This window comes from Grus americana, chromosome 12 (assembly GCF_028858705.1).
Source record: "Grus americana isolate bGruAme1 chromosome 12, bGruAme1.mat, whole genome shotgun sequence".
Taxonomy (NCBI): Eukaryota; Metazoa; Chordata; class Aves; order Gruiformes; family Gruidae; genus Grus; species Grus americana.
The window spans coordinates 8,309,045-8,326,728 of record NC_072863.1 but is presented as its reverse complement, the minus strand read 5'-3'; the positions used below and the strand labels follow the sequence as shown (position 1 = coordinate 8,326,728).

General features: G+C 49.9%; 1 protein-coding gene across 6 annotated transcripts in view; it reads right to left on the bottom strand.

Annotated features, from left to right (window-relative positions):
* ARHGEF6 (Rac/Cdc42 guanine nucleotide exchange factor 6) overlaps positions 1-17,684 on the bottom strand; it is a 42,051-nt gene that overhangs the window by 10,867 nt on the left and 13,500 nt on the right. For all 6 annotated transcript variants that reach the window (XM_054839350.1, XM_054839348.1, XM_054839349.1 and 3 more), the window contains 11 exons: positions 15,414-15,541; positions 14,805-15,006; positions 12,075-12,145; positions 10,578-10,672; positions 8,940-9,035; positions 7,949-8,071; positions 6,494-6,632; positions 4,541-4,600; positions 2,215-2,361; positions 1,220-1,306; positions 172-250 (listed from right to left, as the gene is read on the bottom strand). In XM_054839350.1, coding sequence (XP_054695325.1) covers positions 172-250; positions 1,220-1,306; positions 2,215-2,361; positions 4,541-4,600; positions 6,494-6,632; positions 7,949-8,071; positions 8,940-9,035; positions 10,578-10,672; positions 12,075-12,145; positions 14,805-15,006; positions 15,414-15,541 — 1,227 coding nt within the window. The remainder of the gene's footprint in view (positions 1-171; positions 251-1,219; positions 1,307-2,214; positions 2,362-4,540; positions 4,601-6,493; positions 6,633-7,948; positions 8,072-8,939; positions 9,036-10,577; positions 10,673-12,074; positions 12,146-14,804; positions 15,007-15,413; positions 15,542-17,684) is intronic.

The window sequence follows — 17,684 nt, the reverse complement described above, 5'->3', positions numbered from 1 at the left end:
GAGGAGGTTGCCTCAGCCAGGAGGGAGATGCTCAGGAACTCTGACCACACACGGTAAAAGAGCAAAAAGAAGAGCATGGCGCAGGGGGTGGAGGGAGGAGGAGAACCAGTACCTCCAGTGGCAGCTGCGGTTTGGACTGGGAGGACAGTCCCAGGCAGGGGCCACACTGACCTGCGATTTCAAACATGTGCTCGTTCCCTTCAGCATCTTCCAGCTTTGTCAGTGTCATTCCCGTCAAAGGCAGCTTTCCCTAGGAGAATTCAGGAGGAGTCAGTGTCTGCATCTGCTTCCCAGCGGGCGTTGTTCTGCTTGTTTCTACTGATCCCTTTCTCTTTGGGAATTGCCATTAAAAACTAATTTGTGACGGCTTCAGACTGCAGGAAGAGTCTCCTTTAATGTATGGATCTAGACTTCCCTGCACAACTAGGTCAAACCCCTGAGAAGAGGCTCCCATGACAATTGAGTCATCCCTGGCTCATCTGCTGCCCTTTCCCTTCACTAGGTGCAAACCCTTTTTACAACCGAGTCAGGAGGATGAACTTCCCCCAGTTATTCTGAAAGCCTTCCCTGTCCCTCTGTTTTGCATGCTGAACTGCCTGCTTACCTTACGTCCGCTGGTGGGTAAAATCTAAAAACCCAGCCAAATCCTTCCCAAATCTTTCTCGTCACCCTTGCTTACAACAAATGATGCATCAACACATGAGCATCCTTTTCCTGGACGGTATTGATGATTTCAGGCAACTGGAGAAAAGCCGAGCTCCCAACAGCCTCATTGCAGCCATTCAAATGGTAAAACGCAAGAAATGCAGTGTTTTGGGGTGCCTCATGGGGTGGAAATTTGGGGCTTTATAGTAGTGAAGTATTTTGCAAAGATGGCCCAACCCCGAGAGCCAGCAAAACCCTACAGCTGGGTCAGGACACCTTACACACACACACATGAAATTCTTGAGAACAGCACATAGGACAACGTGCTGCAAGGGGTTGGTTTTTATTTCTAATTTCACAGCATTCACACTTACCAAATGCTGTTTAACCAGTTGGCAGGACAAAGACACTAAGTGTCCTGGCACGCATGGTAAAACCAAGCCTGGTTCCCAGCCTGGGGCATTTGCATCACAACAGAGAGGTTTAAGGAAACAGAGGACTTGAATTAGATAAGAGCTATCTGATTTCCTTTTTCACACCTAACGCCTTGCAACTTCAAATTAAGCATGCCTACCTGATAGATGAACCCACTCATCCGTGGGCTTGCAGACAGCATCAGCAAAACGTTTGAAAACAACAAGAAATATCTCTCCTCTTTCTCCTGCGGGGATAAAAATTTAGGTTAGTCCAGTTTGCAATGCAGCACAAGCACCTTCCTCCAGCAAACTGAACCTGTTGCAGCTGGAATCACAGCCTGTGAGAGACCACCCCCATACCAATTATTTTGGCTTTTTTTCTTTATAGCATCTCATTTCTGTACTAGTTTTTCCTGTATGCGTTTTCATCTGCATCCTGCTAATCCTGATGATATTACTGATGTCCTCTTCCAATCATTTCAGAGTGCCTCAGAAGACTAAGACCTTACATCTCCCAGCAGTTCACATCCCAAACAAGACTTGGGGACTAGACTCTACAGGGCTTTGTTTTACAGGTCTTCCCTTCCCACAGCTACAGCAAGCTATTCAGTGGTCTGAAGCACTTTCCCACAAAGCAAACACCAAACGTGGCTTTAACACCACTGGGGAAGGTCTGTGGCAAGCACTGGTGCAATGCTTTAGGACCAGCAGCACGGGAATCCCTCCAGTTATTTCCAAAGAGCAGTCAGCTCTGGAGTGGGACGTCACAGCAGCCGCCGCGCTCTGCACAGGACGTGGCAAAATGGTTACGCTAACGCACACTTTCGAGTCACTCTCATTTCTCAGAGTAAGTCACAGGGGAGAAGGGGGGAAATTAATGTGCTATATGACACTAAAATACTTCTTTTTCTTGCAAAGTGTGTCACCAAAGGCCTGCAGCTAAGCCCCTGGGGTGTGATGCAGTGCCTGACTCCAAAGATGTGCACAGTCCCATTGCACAGCTTTTCTCCAGGTAAAATTATTTATCGGCATTATTTGTCAGCACTTTGCTGGCCTGGGGTGACAGTAGCGGCCGCCTTGCATCGCTGATCTCGTGAGCAAGGGGGTATTTGGACACAATGTCTTTAGCCAGGAGAAGGACCACTGCACTCACCTCACTTCCTCCACACTGTACCATAACCTGGGACATATAGATGATGTTTCCCATCGTTTTTATGTCCTCTCCTTCCCAGCGCTGGATGGATTCGGAAAGAATCTGCAGTTCGAGTTGTTTCCTCTTCCTCAGCTCCTGGCATTGTGACTGGGAATCACAGCGGGGCACTTCGTTAGTCAAATCCAAACCATCCCAATGAAGATGGTTTCACCAGCAACGATCCCACAGTCACGTGGGCTCAGGGCTGGTCATGTCAAGGGATCGGGAAAGCCTGCTTTGGCTCTATTACACAAAGTTTGTTTTTTTTAAAAAAAAAAAATTCACACCCTAGCAATTTATGAAATAATGAATACGTTAAAATGTCAAAGAAAATGTGAACTGTACTGAGCAAACTTTTCTTTCCAAACCAGTCCTACCTCTGAGAGTACAGGGTCACATTTTCCAAACCAAGACAGTGCAGAGTTAAATGTGTCTAATTTTGCTGCTGCTTAGACAGATTCTGCCCAAACAGCAGAGAGTTACGCTTGCAGCAATGCAAATGCAAAGCCCCCAGGAATCAGATGGGCAGATATTTTCTAACCAAAATTTGCAAACCCAAAAGCAGGACTTGGTGCAATATTTCGGCGGTGCAGTAGGGTAGCACACAAAGAAGCTTTTGAAGATGCCGTAATTGAAAAGACTGCACCGATGCTCGGCAGCTGGGGACCGGTAGAGCTCCACGGAGCAGCCAGTCTTCCAGCAGCTTTCAGCAAGCAGAGGACGTCACTGACTGAACAAAGCCAGCCCTGCAAATCCCAGCAAAACTTGCTTTAACTGGCTCCTCTGATAACGAGGAAAACTGCTGCAAAGCCAAACCCGGGCTGTTTTTACCAGCTGCTTGTTTTTTTCCAAACCCCTGTTTCTGACAGAGATTTTCCTCCTTTCCAGCTCAGTTTCATACAAACTCTTTAACTGTCCAGATCTTCAAAGAGAGAGGCTGCATTGCGTCTAGTCTGAAAACACAATTTTAAACCAGACTGTGGGGGCTTCCTTTGGTTTTGCAACTGTCGTGTGCTTCAATGGCTCCCTGGGTGTCCGAATCCAACATTCCCAGGATGCAAATCCATATAAAACCCACAGCAATCTATCGCAGTCTGCGCAGAGGTGCCACTGCAAATCACAGCGGCTCCGCATTCCCTGCCCTGCCGTTGCTCGGGAGCCTCCCTGGTCCCACCATGGGACCACATGTCCGTCGCAAGGGGCATCTCTGCCCGTCTAACCGCAAATCCGCACTGAACCTCGTATCATAATTACATTAAATTGCTCAGCACCCAAGTACACATTTCAAGTAAAACTGTCCATCGCTTACGAGCATTCCTAAAGATTAATGACAACTTGTAATTTAAATGAATTATTCCCCTATTATCTACTAGAATAAATGGAAAGGGAGCTGAGTTTCTAAGTAAATGTAACATGATCGCCCTTTCCTGTTTTCTATGAACTTTCTCCTCCCCATCTTTTATCTGCACTGCTAAGCACTGAAAACTTGCATCTGCTGCGCTAAGGAAGGAAGTTGGACCACATCTGGAGTGGTTATAGTGAAAGGTATTCAGTGGCTACAAAGCGAGAAAGACTATAGCTTTTTTAATAACCGAGAAAAGCTTTGTCGGGTAAAACCTTTGCGCACGTGGATGGCTTTTCCCCCTCTTTTTCATCTCAGTGCAGTAGGACTTTGAGGGGTGTAGGTAACACAGCTCACAGAAATAGGTTTGCTATCTCTGACTCATCCCTTTGCTGCCACTTGCTCTGTTCCCCGCTGATGGCCGTGGCACTCGGTACCACAAATTACCTGTGATACGGGCAAAGCCTCCCGATGCCCGTGGAGCAAACCTCAACACAACCAAGAGTCACTCAATGGGCTCCAAGGGGACGTTCCTGCTGGCACCAGCAGTTGAGTCAGACACCCGTGATAACCTTTCACAGCTCATCTCAACAAGCAAGGCTTAGTCTAGTTTCAGGTGGCAAATGATTAGGGTATGGAGGCAAAAGGAGATGAAAGGGACCCTGTCGCCACCACTACCCACACGTGGCTTTCAGCAGCGGAGGAGAAAGTTGGAGATCCTCCGTTTTTGCTGCTGGGACCACGGAGCCAGCGTGTAACTGCTGAAACATGCAGCCGGATGGGCAGCTCTAGGCTTGAAACTTGAAATTAAGATTCTTTATAACCCATCTTTTCCATTCCAAAAGACCTTTTTTTTCTAATGAGGAGACAAATGTCAGGCTTGACTCATTCTTTGTGAAATGCAGCCCTGAAATGGAGTGCTCTATTTTAAGAATTGCCACCTACCACAAGTGACTTGAAGGACGTGATGGCTTTCAAAACCTCTTCGTGATCTGCATGCGCCTCCTAGCGAAGGGAGAGAAAAATCCCTCAGCCACCACCACCACCACCAGCCGTCCTCGGCAGCACCCACTGCCCCAGCACACCCAGGGCTGCAGAGCTCGCAGGGTGCTGGGGGATGCGGGGCCAAGGGTGCAGGCAGCATGGGCTGCAGGAGGGGGCCAAAGTCCCCCAGGTACCTTCCTCACCACCCAATTCAACGTGACATGGTTTAAAGTAGCCATGCAATTCATCAATACCAATTTAATGAGTGTAAAGTGGCCAGAGCAAGAGCAGACACAATTTTACTTAGAACAAACTCGGCTTGCAAAGAAAATCAACCAAAACAGGCAGAGGTGCAGGTGTGGATTTCTGGTTTCACCCTCAGGAAGGAAACTTCTATTGGCATGCAAGGTATTCCAGCCACTGCCCCATCAAGGGTGACATTTCCATGAGCACCAATGGGAGTTTCACCGCTAGGTTTAAGGGAGAGCACATCTGAGCAGAGAGCTCCTGGGCCAGCGAGTGGAAAGCAGGATGCTGCCCCTTATCTCTGACTGCTGCTGCACGCTAGTACTCTCCTAGCACCTTCTCCTGGACCTAGGCCCCTACACCACAAGCTCTTCACCATCCAGTCCTCATGCCAAGCAAATCTTAAGGTGTCTAGGCTGTGACGGAGCTGTCCCCGTGGCTGTCAGAGGCTGCCTGGGATCGCTCACCTCTGAATCTGGGACAAGGGCTGCCCTGAACATACCTGCCCTGTCTCCAGCTACGCAGCAGTGCAGGGAATGCTGTGGTATACATCCAGACTGCATACATCCATACTCCTCCCACGGCATCGCAGCTTAAACCTCAAGCCTACTGATTCATGCAACAAAACCCCCACACTCAGCTTAGGAACTAAGAGAAAGAGGTGACGTGTGCGCTTCTGAATCTGCTGCCGACCCCCGTACAGCATCCTGCAAAGAGCACGCTCTCTCTGTACAGGCACGGTGGCTGCAGCCAAGCTCAGCTCAGTCCCTGCAGCTCAGCTAAGCCAGGTGAGAGCAGGATAGGTCAGATCTGTAGTGTGCCTGCAGTCCAGGCACAGTGCTCTCTTCTCCTATACAGAAAACCCCTGGCTCAAGCACAGGGGTTTTAATCCTCTGGCTGGGATGTGGATTTGAATGATCATGGCTAAGTGCGCTAATTAACTGGTAATTAATACTGGAAGAGGGAAAAAGCAAACCTGGTTAAAAATAGACTGTTATTTCTCTTTTATCACCTCCTTGCACCACCCGTGAGGTTTGCATTCCCACAGCTGGAGTGCCCCAGCAGGCGAGTAGCAGAGCTCCAGCGGCAGAAATCTTTACAGTCCCCGGGGGGGAGAAATGTCCTAAAGCAGATCTGCCACCGGCCGAGGAAGTCTCCGTCCCCCCTCACTGCTCTCCCTGCTCCCCGGCACTGGCTCCTCCGCCCCCGTGTCTGCGCCAGCTGCCAGATCCACGTCTGCCTGTGCGGCTCTGCCTCCACCCAGGAGCACAAGCCTGGGGCGAGGGGTGGGGATGTGCCTGTGAGCTGCAGGAGCGGGCAGTGAGGGATAGGAATCTCATAAAATGATAATAAAAACACTGATTTATTACCCGCTGTGCAAATAAATACCAGCTGTAGCCTGACTCTGAACTCCACGTTAACTTGTGCTGGAAATGGCCCACCTTTGAGGAAGGGTCAGGGCAAAGAACAGGCAGTGCCTTCCCACAACACCCCCCAGTCTCCACCGCTTTCCCACTTTTAATCTGAAAGGTAGGTAATGTCCCATGGAGGTGGGACACCTCCTTGGAGGGGTGGTAAGGACTGTGGTGCTCAGATACCAATGGGCAGAGGTACCTCTTGCAGCTCGGGGGACAGCTCTTGCAGCAGCAAGAGGCACATCCCACCTACCTCCATGTGCCGCTCCAGCTCCTGCAGCAGTGTCACATATTTATCCAGCCTCAGGAAGGGTTTGCTGAGGCTCGTGGTTAAGATGAGAATGCCTGGGTTGGCCGCACCCTGGCTCTCCATGAACTTCTCCAGCTCATCACTATAAATAGAGACAACAACAAGAAGGAGGGTTTGCCACCACTGAGGGCTGCGTTTTGATGCCTCCCACTCTCCTCTGATGGCCGGGGCTCTGCTCCGAGCTGTGCCGTTTTAAAAGCAGCTCAGCCTCCCCTTCGAGCACCTCCCGCTGCAAACCCGGCAGGGCAGGTAGGGAGCTGTAAAATTCCAGCTGAGCAAGCCCCCGCTCCCCGGGGATGCAGGGGAGGATGCTGCGTGGTGGCGGGTGTTGGTGTGCACAGCCTCTGGGGTACATCGGTGCCGGCAGCTGGTCCCCCGGCACAGCGAGGTGGCACAGGGCCAGGCGTCTGGTGGACAGCGTGGGCTGCAGAGGCTCACACTGTGCTGGAGGATGCTGCAGCAAGGCGCTGAGACCCTGCTGGGAGCCGTGACGCAGGTGTGAGCACATACATCGCTCTGGAAAACATGGCTTGTGCGTGTCAGCACATTTGCCAAAGCTGATTCTTTGACGCATTTAAGAAAAGGGGTCAGACTGAGCAACCACATGAATGATTCATTTACAGGAGCCAGGCTTTTCGTTAGGCTGAATTAAAGCTGGATTTCAGCAGGTAAGTAAATATATTGTGAGTTCCCATTACAGAAAGGGAAGACTTAAACAGCATGGCTGGGGTCCTGGCTTTCCCATCACTGCAGGGAGGACAGCTAAACTGCATTAGGGATGACGCAGTTGTAGCCTTTGGCTTGGCATGGTCTTCAGCATTACACAAACTCAAGTGTCTACTCAAGTGGGACATGCTGAAGGAAGATGGTATCACTGCGATCTACCAACGACCCTGCAAATCAATCGTTTGGTTGAGCAGCAGCTCAATTATTAAATTAGGTAACTCTGGGTGACTTGGTGACCACTCTCCTTTTGCAACGACGTGCCCCAGACCGTAGTGCCACAGGGGAACGTATGTCAATCTGCTGGTGCGTAAGCACTTCAGCAGTGGGACTGAAACAGCATCTGGGTCCTTTAGCAAGTAACAGTCACAGGAGATGCTACTGCAAGGGCTGAGGTTGCCTCTGTTTTACCCAAGGTAAGAGAGTCCTGTGAGAGAGAGACAGGACCTGTGAGACCAGCTCTGAAGACAAGCAGTATGAGTTGTGTCCATGCTGGAGCTGAGAGGCTACGTTGAAGAGCCCAAAGCCCCAGCAGTTTTCCCAGCAGCAAGATCCCATGTTACCTCCTTGCCCTACTGTCAAAATACAGGTCAAAAGCCATGCCAGGCCAAGTATTAATAATAAAAGTAACTTTTAAGAGGAATTTCAGTCTGAATCTCCTCCTCCATCACTCACCTGTGTTGCGTGAGGACGTTGACTGCGGACGGGTGGTTAGCACAGTACGTCAGGTACAGGGAGCGGAACTGGGGCATCAGGTTCATGAAACAGCCTCCCACACGCTGCTGGTTCTCGGGGAGCCTATGGATGCCAACACACCAGCCACGTTAAGCCTCTCAATCTGCACCCTGCAGCTACAGCACTCTCAGGTATCTGCTCAGGAGCCACCCACTGTACGGGGACATTCCCAGGTCACTGCCTAACTGCAGCACTGAGCAAAAGACCCACGTCTGCCACCTGGGGAGGGGGAAGAAGGAGGTCCTCAGATGGGACAGGGCTTCTGTGGTGCAGACAGCATCACAACCAGTTATCAGTTATGGACAAGGTGCGACCCAGCATGTCCCGTCCCACCTGCAGAGCTGCAGCTGGGATGCTGTAGCACACTGCGGCTGATGAGGATGTGCTGGAAAGAAGTGGGTGTAATGGAGGGGTGGTCCCACTGCCTGGGCTGCCCATCAATATGAGAGAGGAGACAGAGAGAGAAAGGGAAGCCACAGCCTGAATATGTTTCCAATATTCAGTCTTTTCCCCATCTCTTTTCAGCCCTTCCAAATGAGAGGCTGGGCTAAGGCTGAACAGGTCTGCCAGCCTCCCCGAGGGAAATCATTACCTCTAATAACTTGCTGTTTGCTCCCTGGCAATCCCCATCTTCATGCCCGCCAGATCTCCCACCCTGCATGTGTCAGCATCTTTGGTCTAGTGACACTTTCATATCAGGTCTAGTGACACTCTCGTTCAGCAGATGTCTTAACAGTAGAAATGTCAGAGTTTCTTCTACCTTCTCTCCTGCCAAAGCACTACCTGCTGCCTTTCTTCCATCCTGTTATCTTCTTCTATATTTAACAAGTCTAAAACAGCAGCCAGGAGGAACATCAATGATTATGTCTTTCTATTATTTTCAGCTGCAGTTTAGCAGCATAACACCCTCAGCGCTATGGCACGAGCTTACTTTGCAACTTCTTCCAAGGCTTGGTTCAGCGTTTGCTGAAATGCAGAGATTTCTTCCACATTTCCCAGCAGTGATGCGATGTCCACAGCGCTGAGCCTAGAAGAATCAAATCACCAGTTAACGTCAAAGGGATGTTGCTCTCAGGAGCACCCCCATGGTATCTGTAAGCGGTCCTTCCAAAAGGGCCCAAGATTTTCTCTTTCCCCAGATACACCACTGGACATGGGAAAACACAAAATACGTGATGTGTGAGCTACAGACCACAGCCTCCCGGAGATGTCTGCTGTCAAGGATTACCTTAATTGGATTTTAATCACTTAATCACACTAATCTTCCCAGATGTTTAGCTGTCTAATAGACACAGACAGATGGGATTTCAGCCAGGGGTGGGGACGGAGGTGTGTGCACAGGCACAGAGACAGCTTTGTCTTCAGGGATTCATGCTGTGGGTTTCCCTATGGGAGGAGGGTCCTACAGAGCAGCCCCTTGGTTAGGGGTTGCTTTGTTCCTTGAGCAAGGTTGGACTTTTCCTAGCCAAAACTAATGTGTCTGCTTCTGTCATCCTCAGAGTCACTCTCGTACCACCCTTATTTAAGCCATTTGCTTAATGCCAAGGCTGAGAGCATGACAAATTTTCAAAGCTGAATATGTCCCATGTGAAGATACGGGGAAGGAAAGAGAGATTTAAATACAAAAGCCTTAAGACATCGCTCTCCCATCTCTCTGGACCGGGCAATGTCTAGACATCTGCCCTCTGCCCGTGGTGCCCCGGGGCTGCCTGGTCCTCCTGCAGCGTGCTCAGCCGGAGGGACCCCGGCCCCAAACGCAGCCATCTGGACGGGGTCGCCAAGCCGGCACCGTTTGGAAGACATGACTGTAAAGCTGAAGCAAGAAGCAGGAGGTGAAGTTAATTGCACTGGAACTTTTATGCAGGATGAAACTATCAATAGGAATCTGCCGAGAGGCACGAGCGCGCTGCCTGTCGCTGCCTGGACAGGACGGCGTGTGCTGCCTCTGCACCGCACTGGCCAGCGCGGATGGAAAACACATCGGTTTATTTCCGCCCTGACAAAGTCCCCCAGTCGCCCCGGCATTGCTCAGGCCGTAAAGGATGGCAGCATGCTCTTCCCGAGCACGGAGGTACTTAATGCTGATGGCTGCGTGGATGGGGACACAGGGGAGTCATTTCTTGCTCAGCAGCAGCTTGGATTTAGCGAGAGGCAATCTAACCAGAGAGAACACGTGTCGTTGCGCACAAAATGAAGAGATGACGAAGAGATGCCATTTGGGGCTGAGAAGTCACAAGACAAATTACAAGGGAAGAAGCCATGCAAGGCATACTGCTGGGAAACATGCATGCTGGGACAGCCGTACATGAGCTTGCAGATGGATTGTAACAGCCAGCCCTCTACCAGATGGAAATGCCCATCTCTAACACAGCCCAATGCCTCCGCGATCACCGAGGAATAGGAAAGAACAGAAACCTGTACAATGTGAGTTTTTTTTCTGGTTCACAAAGAAGCTGTGAGGCTTTACAAGAAGAGCAGTAACAGTCCCTAAACATTCAAAAGCAGGAACGTAATGAACTATGGTCGATTTTATAGGGTTCTCTCCACCTCAGATGCCCTTATATCTTACTTATCATAAGACTGGAGGGGTCTTAAGTAAGTTCCCAGAAGTGACTGTAGTTCCTTCGCATAATCTCGTTCTGTTTCCAGAATATTTTGCAACACCTAGGGTGAGAGACAGAGCACTGAGTAGATCTTAGTACTAGTGACTAGTCAAAGGAACACGACATCAGCTTCCAAGTGTGGAAAAACATGGAAGTGTATTTTAAGTCCATGAATTACATTTGTTAATGCAGAACCCAGAATGCTCAGGAAAGCCCCGAGGATCCAATTTTGGGATTTTACTTTGCAAACTGGGGGAGGCCTGGAAAGCCGGTGTCAAGGGCTGCTCCTTCTTCTCTGGCAAAGCATGAAGACAATGTCAGTTCGGACCTGAGTTTAGTATTTGACCCCCGAGAGGCTCATGCCTAACCCTGCATGCATAACTGGCTGCCAAGGTATGCAAACAAATGATTTGTGCATGCATCCTGGGAGCACCGTTTGCACGAAGGCAGGCAACAATTTAAATGCAACAGTGGCCGGACCAAGGACGGCTCCTGCGGCAGCTCAAGCCAGGGCGCAGCTCACTTGCCACTTCAAGGATGTGCTGAGTTGGGTTTGGTCCTGCTAATCCATCTCAGCAGCCAGTTCATCTCCGGCAGCAGGGTAGGCAAACCCACTGCCTGCACGCTCCCAGTTAGCGCTCAAGTTTCTCAGTGTAGAAGAGCTTTGGAGACAGTAGAGGTGGTTCCCAGCTCTCTGGACATATTGTTTCTGCCTTGCTTTGCTTGAAATATATTTAGACATGCTGATAAGCACGTTTCACCTCCGGCACCAAGAGCCAGGGACATTCACATGCAGGCATTTAAACTCTCTTACACCGCAGGGCTCCCTCTAGCCTGGACATGGCAGGAAGGTACCTGCCCACCTTTGCCAGACATCATCGCTCCAGTAGCAAGATGGTAGAGGAGGTGATGCTTCTCCACCCTTCTGCAGCCACAGTTCATAGCCTGGCAGGCTGACCTGCTCCAAAGCCAAGCCCAGGGAACAAGCCAGGCTGTGAGCTGCGGCAGCTGCCCCTTCTCCGAGGGCAGGCAGCTCGGGGTGTAATGTCTCCACCCAAACCCAAGAAAGGGATCGTGGATGAGAGCCCTAATTTGGCTTGCTTCATGCCATGACATTATCTCCCCATCTTTATCAGTGGGAGATAGCCAGCAGTCAATGGCAAGGACTGGACCAAAGACGTCGTGCCTTATTCCCCAACACTGATCTCAAAGCTGCCACCTCTGCTACGTTATCTCAGCCACCTACTTTGAGTCTCTCCTTTTGACACCTTGCAGCAAGTTCCATCTGTGGTTTATTGTCTCGACAGGCCTGAATCAAGGAAATGCCAAGAGCTGCATTTACATACAGGATTGCATCCCCAATTGTTACAAATTGCTTCAATGATTTCTAAGGGAAGGAGTCAGTTCAGAAGATTAATAATATACTACTTATTAAAATGTATGATCAGCACTTTAAAACTTACCACCGGGTAATAATTCTTTGTCAGTTGAGTGCTTTCAAGTCCTTTTAATGCTTTGGGAGAGAGTGGTTTATCTGTACAAAAAAATACATCAATAAATTACAGTGCACAGCTCCCATTATTCCAGCAGGAAAAGTCACTGCTGCATCAAGTCCAGCAAACATCACTTCACTCCTGTAAACACAAAACTGCAGTTGCAAGGTTTGTTTGCCTGCTTCAGAAAAACCAGGAGCAAACCGAAGGCATGCATGACACTGAAGGCAGCCGAGCTGCACCAGAAGCTCCACGCAGCCTCTGCCAACTGACTTCCAGGTTTGGTCTGAAATCCTGGCAGCAGCCCAGTGTCTGGCACTGTTTGGAGCTACAGTGTGGCTTCACCCGGCCCACAAAATTTGGGTTTTAAAACTGGGTGTCTCTCAGAAATGCTGGATACAGCGTTTCGTTCCAGGTGATTCACAAGGCACCTGAAGCCAATGCCAATCAATATGCTGAACCCTGATCTCCAAAGTCATTTGTGATGCAAAAATCCTTCTCTGAACGAAGGTAAATTTGAATAAAGAGCTCGCACAAACCTGGAAGTCAATTCTCATCTTCTGCATTTGCTAAATCCCTGTGGATGCCTCCAGCATGGTACACACGTGCACACACACAAGTCCCTGCTCCATTTTTCCCTCCCTAGAGCAGCCCATTCCCTGCCAGCAGCAGGGCCTTGCCAGCTCTCCTGGCACCACAGCGGCACCGTTACCCCTCCGGACTGGGACAGGTCGGCAGCGCGAGGCTGCACCTCCGGCCCTGGCCACGCTGCACGCCTTGTACCGAAATGCCTCCGCGCCGTGCAGAGCAGCCAGTCTCTCCTTCCTCCCTGCAGTCGTTCACGGAAGGCAATTACTTTCACACCGACAGCAGGGGAGAAGCTTGAAATTGATAAATTTAGCCCCTGGAAACTGCAGCTTGATGTATTGTCTAATTATTGCCCTTGTAGAGTTTCCTGTCACTTCCAGCCAGGAGCTCTGTGCCTCGTTTAAAGACTCAGAGGAGCTTTGCTCCACACAGCTAGTTATTTCCACCCAAAGGGCACGCTTAGGACACAGTGGAAGCACAGACACTGCTGAAAAACAAGTAACTCGATTTAGAGTGACAAGTCTCGCACTTTGGAGGCGAGGGAAGCAGCTCCTGCTGCCTTGCAGTGAGGGTTCCCCCCGGGCTACAGCTCCCAGGCAGCAGTCTGGGGGCAGGAGAGGGTTAGCTGATGGTCCCCGCACCCATCATTTGCAATAGGGCCACATGTCCTGAGCATGCAGAGACTGGGGGAACAAACCCTCCCTCCCATGTGAAATGGGTGCTGGGGAGAGGATCTGGAGGGCAAAGCTCTGCAGATGAAAACCATCCTACATCAGGATCAATGGGAGACTCGCCCTTCGCTTCAATGAGGTGCGGTTATTTCATGCAGCTCCCATCTGATTTTCCCCACAGGACTGAAGTTTGGTCTCCTTTTTTAAAAAACATTTCTCTCCTCCACTCATTAACTTAATTAGCAATTCCTGGGTTGTGCCAGACCAGCCTTCAATCTCTGCTGCAATGTCCTGCTCCAGCTCAGACATCATTTCCCAGAGGGAAATAGTGGGAGATGAGATATCCTAACAATGACTTTTTCACTTAGAATTAAATAAAACCTGGCCTAATTCTGAACACTCGCTCATTAATTTTATTCCTCCCTCCTCTGCTATTTTATTCTTCCCTCCTTAGCTTTTTTGCTTGCAAGTGTGGGAGCAAGGATGTCTAACAGGGGTTGTACACTTCGCAGCCCACCCGCAACGTCTCGTGGCGTTTAAGGTCAGGGCTGATCCTGAGCCATAAAACCAGCACCAAGCACAAAACAGGTCTCTGTCTAGAGTAAGCCCTCAAGGCACATTAAGGAATTAAATTGAATTTTGTAAAACAAAAAAAACCCCAAACGCCAAAACCCAAGTTTCCTGTCACACAATGGCCTCGGAAGCACAACAGGGTGAGCTGCTTGAACGGATATGTAACGCTACAGGGCAGCAAGCCAGGGGTGTGCTTCCTGTCATCATCCCACATCTGGTTAAAATCACATCACAGAAAATGTTAAGGACACTCAAGACAAAGCTCAATAAAGGCAGGTGTCATCAGATGGATCACTCCCTCCCTCTTCCTTTCTCAATATTGCCTGTAGCTTTCAGCAGAAGATGCATCTGGGGGAAAATATACTACGTGAAATCAGCCATCACTACGGACAAAACCAGGGGACCGTTCCCTGTGGCCGTATAGTTTTTGTTGGTTTCCTCCCTGAGACCTGAGCATCTCTTCCACCACTGCCAGAAACGGCAGGATGAAATGCAAATACATTGCCTGACCAAGGTCTCTAACAAAAAGCTAATTCTGTGCTCAGACGCTGGAACGACCTGGCAGCTCCCCAGGACAAAGGGGACCCACGCAGCCATCTCCGGCCTCATCCTCCGGCAACATCCCTGCTCCCGCGCTGCTGGGGCTTGGGGGAGCAATAGAAAGGCATGATGCGCTGGGGAAGAGGGTGAAGCAACTCATGCGAAAGACTAGGCTTTACCCTTCTGGCCTCGTGCATCCTTCCATTAGCCCTGCTGCTTTAAGCACAAAAACGGTCCTTAATAAACAGCAGCAATTTCCCAAAGGCAAAGGATCTACACTGCATTATACCGCTGTCATTCAATCAGCCCTCGAAAGCAATTTGCTTACCGGTGGATTTGATTTCTCTGACGTAGTTGCTTGGGAACCAGCCTGTTTTTCCATTCAAGGTCCCTTCCCACCAGCCCCCTTCTTCAACCCGGGTGACATAAATAATGTCTCCTTTGTTAACAGAGAGTTCATCCTCATTGGTCTGCTTAAAATTGAACCTGGCCTTTACCACCAGCTGATGACTGCCATTCTCGGTCATCTCCTAAGGGAAGAAACACGGAAAAACATCAGTAAATAGTCCAAAAAAGCAGAAGCCAGTAGGACAAGCTATTGTTCTTCTTTGTTGTGACAGATGTTTTTTCAGTATTGCTCTTTATAACAGCAATAATGTCTTGATTTTGTGTAAGCACTCCCACCAGAGGACCACAAAGTCCCTCCCAAACATTAATTTAGTTTCATAGTGCAGTGGAGGGCAGATAAGAATTGCTCTTCTCATTTCACTGAGAAGGTTTGGAGAACCCACGAGAGTCTCTCCAGCCGGGGCAGCAAAGCCGTGATGGAGATCGGAGCAGAACAAGCCTCTCTGGTGTGCTCGACCCAGAGGTACGACTCGCACCCCTCTACCCCCGCAGCCACCAGACCCTTGATGAGATGTTAAATAAAGGATACCACAGGCTTGGACTGCCTCCTTAGCACCCTCGCTGACTGTGAAGCTGTGCCGTTGGACTCAGCGTGGGGACCTCCACCCGCAGAGCTAAGAGACGATAGATGTGAACATGACCCTTTTGACGGCTGATCTGGTGAGGCAAAAAAAAATAAAAATCTGAGTTTTACCCAACTGTCCACCAGCCCTCTGCATCGCAGCAAAGCAAAGAGTAAAGCCCATAAAGAAAACAAGAGCAGCTGAAAGAGCATCTATCAGAGCAAGATAGCAGGTGCACTGCATCTCCAGCGTGGGTACCCCGAGTCAACAGTGACGATGGTTTTGCTGGGCTGGGTTAACACTTCCATGATGGCAGAAGTTGAATTGCACTCCAAGGCACTCCTAGGTGATGCCAGCTCTGCAGCCACACATCCGATTGCAGTATGTTTTTGAAATTCCCCTTAAAACTGTAGAAAAATAGAATAATACTCAGCCCGATGCTGCCCAGCTGGGAATGTTTCTGGGATCTGAGTAAGCACTGTTGAAGGTGTTTCAAAGTTTAGCTCGCAAGTGAGCACTCTTAGGTCACCTCCACAGCTGCAGCGTGGGCTTCCCCACCGAGTGGGGAAGAATGCTGAACAGCTGGTCAACACAATTGCTTCTCTATCTAAATAAGTCCTTCTGGGTTCATTACACAGCTGAGAGAGGCTAGGCACAATTTTGATTACTGTTCGTGGACCGTTGCCATTACCACGTGAGAGAGGGATTCAGACCGTGCTGAGGACGGACAGGAGTGTCACCCCCAGGAGACTGGCAGCCCACAGAAAGGCTCAGACCGTCCCAGCAGCTGTTGGAGTTGCCTCCTTCACATGCTCAAAGCTCATCATTTTGCAAACTAGTCTCTGGGCTTGCTCCTGCCACCACCTGCCTGATGCTGGAAATGATGCTGCTGCTCAGACACATATCCGTTTTTCACAATTAGTGATTTGTTTCTATATTGATACCAAAAAACTTGTCAGAAGGTAAAAAGTTTCCTGGTGACAACTGCCCTGTGCTGAGAGTGATCAGTGGCCTGATGGCCAAGAGCAGACCCGGCTCCTGCAGGACCTGGCAGCGCTCAGCCCCAGAATCCTGCGTGATGCTGCAGAGCAGTAAAACCATGGGTTTCAAGCCACCCAGTAATTCCCAGTACTTCTCTGCTACTGTACCTCATACCAAACCGTGGAACAACACTTGAGTCACCTCCTTTCTATGCGCCACGTTGCTCAAACGAAGCAACAACAGATATGATCATTTCAGTAAACTGTGAAGTACTCTGAGATTTTCCTGGTAGCTTCTGTTTAGATTTAAGAACATTTCTGTATTCCAGAGCTGTTGTTTTCCAGCTGTGGTGTGGACCTACCATGCCCATGGACCTCAAAAGGAGTACAGAGAAGTCTGCAGGTGCCACTTTGCTGGGTGTGCAAGTCCCCTGGATAACATTTGGAGTTCTTTTGGAAAACGTTGCAAGAAGAGAGGGTGATGAAGCCACCAAGTGCGTGCAGCAATCAGAAAACAGAGACTCTAAGAGTCCTGTGTCCCCATTCTCCTCCAGTCTGAATGTCAACATGGAAAAATCATTCTGAAGGGGAAGTCTGGTGGGAGTTACAGGAACTCAGCTGGGCTTTTATTCTCCCCAGAGGATTTTTGTTTCAATAGGAAAACACCTCATCCTTGGATTGGACCTGGAGCAACACAAACTGTGAGCTCTTGGAGAACGGACTTGCTTTGTCTTTCTCCAACGCCTTGCACAATGGCGACCAGGTCTGTGACTACGACTTCGAGGCGCCGCTGCCTTACAAACCCCCAACCGTACCCTACACACGCACCAGTCTGTGCTCCAGCGATGGACAACATTCACGTTAAATCTTGTGTGGTGTCACTGAGTCAGTTTTCTCTCTTGCCCTGCTCGTTACACAACTGCCTGACGACCGCACGGTGAATTCACAGCTCCCTGGGCTGCAGCAACAGCAAAATCCCTCCGCATGGAAAAAACACTTTGCAAACACAGAATTATTATTTTCTTTTCTCTGAAGCATCCTGATATTTGAGCAGAAGTGGTTTCGGCTGCTCCCGGCGACTGACGGGCCAGGAGGGGTGGCCAGCTGCCAACGTGAGATGTTCTTCCCCTGATTCCTTCTAAAAAGGGAGGGCGTAAACCGCGAGTCCAGACTTCTCCGCTTATTCAAGCCATCAGCAACAGTCCCACGGAAATGACTCGGTTACTTTAGATTTTATGCTTCTCTCCCTGCCCCTCC